Source organism: Mycetomoellerius zeteki, unplaced genomic scaffold, assembly GCF_001594055.1.
Source record: "Mycetomoellerius zeteki isolate Tzet28-1 unplaced genomic scaffold, Tzet1.0 scaffold188, whole genome shotgun sequence".
Classification (NCBI taxonomy): Eukaryota; Metazoa; Arthropoda; class Insecta; order Hymenoptera; family Formicidae; genus Mycetomoellerius; species Mycetomoellerius zeteki.
Genome location: NW_017256836.1, coordinates 923,867 through 929,017, shown reverse-complemented (window position 1 = coordinate 929,017; position 5,151 = coordinate 923,867). Strand labels below are relative to the sequence as shown.

At 28.7% G+C, this 5,151-nt stretch overlaps 1 protein-coding gene across 4 annotated transcripts in view; it reads right to left on the bottom strand.

The window, feature by feature from the left end:
• Window positions 1-1,310: 1,310 nt before the first annotated feature.
• pnt (ETS transcription factor pointed) overlaps window positions 1,311-5,151 on the bottom strand; it is a 117,191-nt gene continuing 113,350 nt past the window's right edge. For 3 of the 4 annotated variants that reach the window (XM_018446779.1, XM_018446778.1, XM_018446780.1), the window contains 2 exons: window positions 2,282-2,582; window positions 1,311-2,064 (listed from right to left, as the gene is read on the bottom strand). In XM_018446779.1, coding sequence (XP_018302281.1) covers window positions 2,001-2,064; window positions 2,282-2,582 — 365 coding nt within the window. In that variant the 3' untranslated portion in view covers window positions 1,311-2,000. The remainder of the gene's footprint in view (window positions 2,065-2,281; window positions 2,583-5,151) is intronic. The other variant, XM_018446781.1, reaches the window with a different exon arrangement.

Sequence of the window (5,151 nt, the reverse complement as noted above, 5' to 3'; positions counted from 1 at the left end):
ATAAATCGCAAAAGTGATCACAAAATGCTTGATATTTTTTAATTCTACACTCTTTAATTATCTTAAATCAATTACCTTTCAAGTTTTTAACACCTTTTACATGATTTACAAGGATTGTCTTTTTTAAAAAAATTTTCGCACGATGGCTAAAAACACATATTTATGTCTATTTTATGAATGTTATGACAGAGAACTGTCAAGCTGCTGTCACATGTTCGGTGTCTTATAAGGTCTTTACATTACAAATAGTACGCAATCTGCTTATCCATATTCATTTAAATTAAAAAGATCCTATTTGGAACACGGTCCGATTTATACCACTCTCTTCTATATATAATATTACATGTATATATGTATATATATTAGATTTAAGACACGTGGAAAATACGAAGTATATTGCTCGTATTTCAATTCATCAATTTGTGCTATTAATCATCTGCATCATTTACAATTGATATAACATTTCCAATGATAAAAACGTTAATCATGTACGCAAACTATTTAAAATAGTTTTATATATATATATATACATATATATATATGAAACTGTAGCGATATACATGTATATAGATATTATCTCGCTGTCCATATCATATCGCGGGCGCACGCGAGATATTACCGTGTCTTATACACATATATGTATGTATATCGTTAAAAATATATATCGCTATAAATTTGATACAATTGCATTACCCAGTGTTCCATGAGTAAAAAAATAATTTAAGTCTAATCCAATAAATTTACCAAATATTTAAATACGTCTTAGAATAAAAAAATGTATACAATTTTTATAGAGACATGATAATTGTAATGTTTTAAGATTTCATAAAAATAAAAAAAATAAAACTAAAAAAAATTAAAATAAAAAAAATAAAAATAAAAAAGATTCTACTAAAAATAGACGTAAATTCTTTTAATAATACGAATAATATGAATAATTTTAAAAGAAAACGCGAATAAATTCTCTGTATTTTCTGTATTTGTTAATTTTCTGTATTTGTTAATTATTATGAAACACTGGTTGCACATGGCCCTTTCTTTTCCTCGTTAGATAAATGATTTATTTACGTTGTGTTTAAAAATGTAAATGTACAATTTCTCAAAGAGAGTATCTTAGCGAACAAAGCAAGTCCGTAAATATCATTTTTATAAAAAAATTATATAAAAAATTAACAGCATACTCTTTTCATTAGCAACGCTTTTCTCAATTTACACATTTTCTTCAGATTACATCAGTAACAGAGAGTTCTTATTACAATTGGACATATTAAATATATTTAATATATCGCGAGCACATACTAGATATATTCAATAATTAAGAAATAATATAAAATACATGTTTCTTCTTTTAGAGAAGCGAGCTTGGAAGAAGAATATAGTTTAAATTTAATTTCTAAATTAAAATCTATACATATACAAAAAAGCATAAAAGTGTCGGATTGAGAAGCTCGCTATATAGCATATTGTAATGAGTTTATTGTAAAATTATTGTAATAACAATCACATATCGAGTCATCTATCAACGAGATATAACACACATATTAAAATGATGAGACATAAATAATTTAGCGGCATCACCAAGTATCTTGACGCTAGTATAGCGTTGAAAAATCATGTAACATTAAAAATATATATTTATATATATATATATGTATAAATTGACGAGTTATTCCTATAAATATCCTCTAAAATCTGCTGTGATAAATCAATCACTCTTAAAAACAAATTCGCGATTTATTCGACTTTAGGCACCAATGGTATGCAGACCCTGTCTTTGGTACATACGACCGATTCGATTTTTGTTCATATCTGAATAAAGAAGACGGACTATCACAGTCTTCTGCGTTTGAATATACTTATTTCATAGCGATTTCATCGTACGGATACTTCGTTCTTACATTTATCTCCGTTCTTGCATGTTCAATGCGAAGAATTTGTATTATTACATTTCGTTTATCTGTGTGATACAGTCCTAAAGCACATGTTCATTAACAAAAAACTCAGTCTTCTTCCTTCTTCTCCGGCTTCAAGTCTACCATTGCGTGTATCTCGTCAGGACTGTATCTGTAAAAGCAAAAAAAATATATAATAATTAATATTATATCTTCAAAATTTTAAATAAAAATTAATATATTGTGAATGTGTTATTTTAAATTTGTAAAAACATAAAAAGTAAATTAAGATACGTCATTTAGCAAGAATGTTTAGATTTGTCAATGTATAACATGTAAAGTTTATTTAAAATTTTAAACAATTGTAATATGTATATGTTTATAATTACCCTAGTAGACTTTGTAAGTCGCATACAAAGCGATATACGTATCGCTTGCCAGCAGTTTTGTGTATAATGTTCTTATCGTAATAATAGCGTAAGCCTCGGCTTAGTTTCTCGTAGTTCATCTTGGGTTTGTTCTTGCGAATACCCCAACGGCGTGCAACCTCGTCCGGATCGGTCAGTTTGAATTCCCAGCCATCGCCGGTCCACGAAATGAAACCTTGACACGCTTTGTCAGTTAAAAGCTCCAGTAAAAATTGCCATAACTGAATCGGACCTGATCCAGTGAAGCATGGTGGGCCGCCGCCTAAAAATATGTCATTTGATATATTTTATTAAGATTCTCTTAATATCAAAATATCTGGAGACACGATAGTGTCTCGGCGCTAAGCCATAGCGCGAGACACTGTCGTGCCTCCTTTACGCGAGTCGGCGAGTTGCGCTGGATCGAGATTATAGGATCTCAATAACAGCTATCTCAATCGAGTTTTATGTATAACTTAATCGATATATATTAAACAGTAAAATAACTGTTTAGTAAAATATTTACTGTAACTTTAAAATTTAACATATTATTTTTCGTGCCTACCAATAATAAATGTTTAGATAAAAAAGAATATAAAGAGTTGGCTTGAATAATCACTATTAGAGTTAATTTGAATAATTCACTATTATTATAGCATGCGTTAAGTAATTTGATTCTCAGAATGATTACCTCACACACGTATATAATACATATGAGAAATTTTGAATGGAAAAATATTTCACTGTGATAAAAACATTAAAAACAAAATATCTCCGGATCATGAATTTAATGCCAAAATAATTGAAGATAAATAAATTGCGTTGTCTCTCTCTCTCTCTCTCTCTCTCTCTCGAAAGATAGAAAATCTCCAAATGATAACAAGAATAAATCGGGGAGTTGATCACGGAGTTGGTATACTTTTTGGATAATTTTTATACAACGGCTATGTAATTCAGCGGCAATCCAAACGAAATTTTGGGTAATCCAAGGTAATTGGTAAATCTAAATAATCTTTAGCGTTCTCAGATAATCTTGAATAATTTAATAGGAAATTCTAAATAATCTTCAATTTTTGAAGTTACCGAACGCGATTAACGAGCATTTTGTACCTTTTTACAATAATATATATTTTCAATCGATTTATGATGTAAAAAAATTGAGTTTGTAAAAAAATTGCCTTTTTATAATCTAGGAATTGTCATCGTTAAGTTGTAATTTTCGCGGTACCACATCTCGTAATGCTTTCTCTCTCAGGCTGCGAATATTTGTAAACGAGCGTTTACAAATTACAAAATGCATCCTTATCTACAACTTTTGGTAAGCCGTCGTTATTTAATTTAAAAAAAATAAAAATTATTTAACACAAAAAAGATGTTCTTTAATGACGATTGAATTAGCAAAAGATACGATCCTAGCATGTATACAGGGTGTCCCAGAATAATCGCCAAATAATTCGTGTGCTAGTAGAGCGGACTTTAACTGAGTCGAAAAGATCTTTACCATTTTGCAATTTTCGCAATAGTTAACAAGATATTAATTTCTAAAAAAAAAAAAAAAATCGCCGAATATAGTTTTTAATAATTTTTTACTCAAGTACTATCAACTTTACACAATAAATGACCAAAATTGTTTCTTTTCTTCTCATAGATTTCTGAGAATTTTTTCAGAATTTTTTAGTATCGCATTTTCTGATATTGGTAAAAATAGTTGCCAAAAAAAATGCAGTACTAAAAAGTTGATAAAAAATTTGGAAAAAATTCTTAGAGAAGAAAATAAACAATTTTTGTGTCTCTTGCTGTTTTTCTGTAAAGTTGATAGTATTTGAGTAAAAAATTATTAAAGATCAATATTCGGCAATTTTTAGTAATTAATATTTCGTTAACCTTTGCGAAAATTGCAAAATGATACGGGACTTTACGACTTAGTTTAGTCTCTATTAGCACATAAAATATTCGGCGGTCATTTTGAAACGCAGTATAATATAGAGACGCTCCTCAGGCTCCAGAGCCAGAGCACACGTCATACGTGGCAAAGCCGCAAGCTTAGAGCGGTAATAGGAGGACGAAGGGGACGACATGACGATGGTAGGTGAATCAGCCCAAAATGGCATCTAGTAGCACTGTTTTAACAGTTTGATCAAATAAATCTTGACAAAATTTTTAATTTCACACTAAGTTGTAATATCGTTTAACAAAGAGTCTGTGTTACTATTGATGTTTTATAAATATTTTTTATTTTATAAAATACCTATTAATATTTAATTGGATATTGTTTTGTTAGTATTAAAAAATCTCAAACGTTCGACTATTCGTTACGAGTAGCCGAACTTGTTACTATCTATACATATAATAGAGGAGAAGGTGGTATTATGGCACCCCAGTTATATTTTACACAATAACTTTGTTAATAATCAATATTTAAGTTTAAAACTTGACAATTATATTCGTTAAAATGTTGAATCGATTCTGGACTCAAAGTTACGAAATATTAATTACTTAGGATACTATTAATAAAAATATGGCGATATTGCATAATGACTCGAAGAAAAAAATGGGTGGTAATGTGGCCTTCTATAAAAATAGCCTTAAAATATTAGTTTTATTTAGAAAACAGTATTTAGTTACAAAATTAACAAAAAAGTAAAACATTTTAAAATGTATGCAAATGAATGTATATACATTCACATAACTTTTACATATAAGATGCTCAGTACTAAAAATCTTTGTACTATAAAAATATAGTAATAACGTAATATAAACTATAGACTAACAGTAAAGCTACAATTGATTATCAAATAATTATTTTGGTATGAAAACCTCAAAAAAGAGGTCGTGAGTAATCAATATCCATA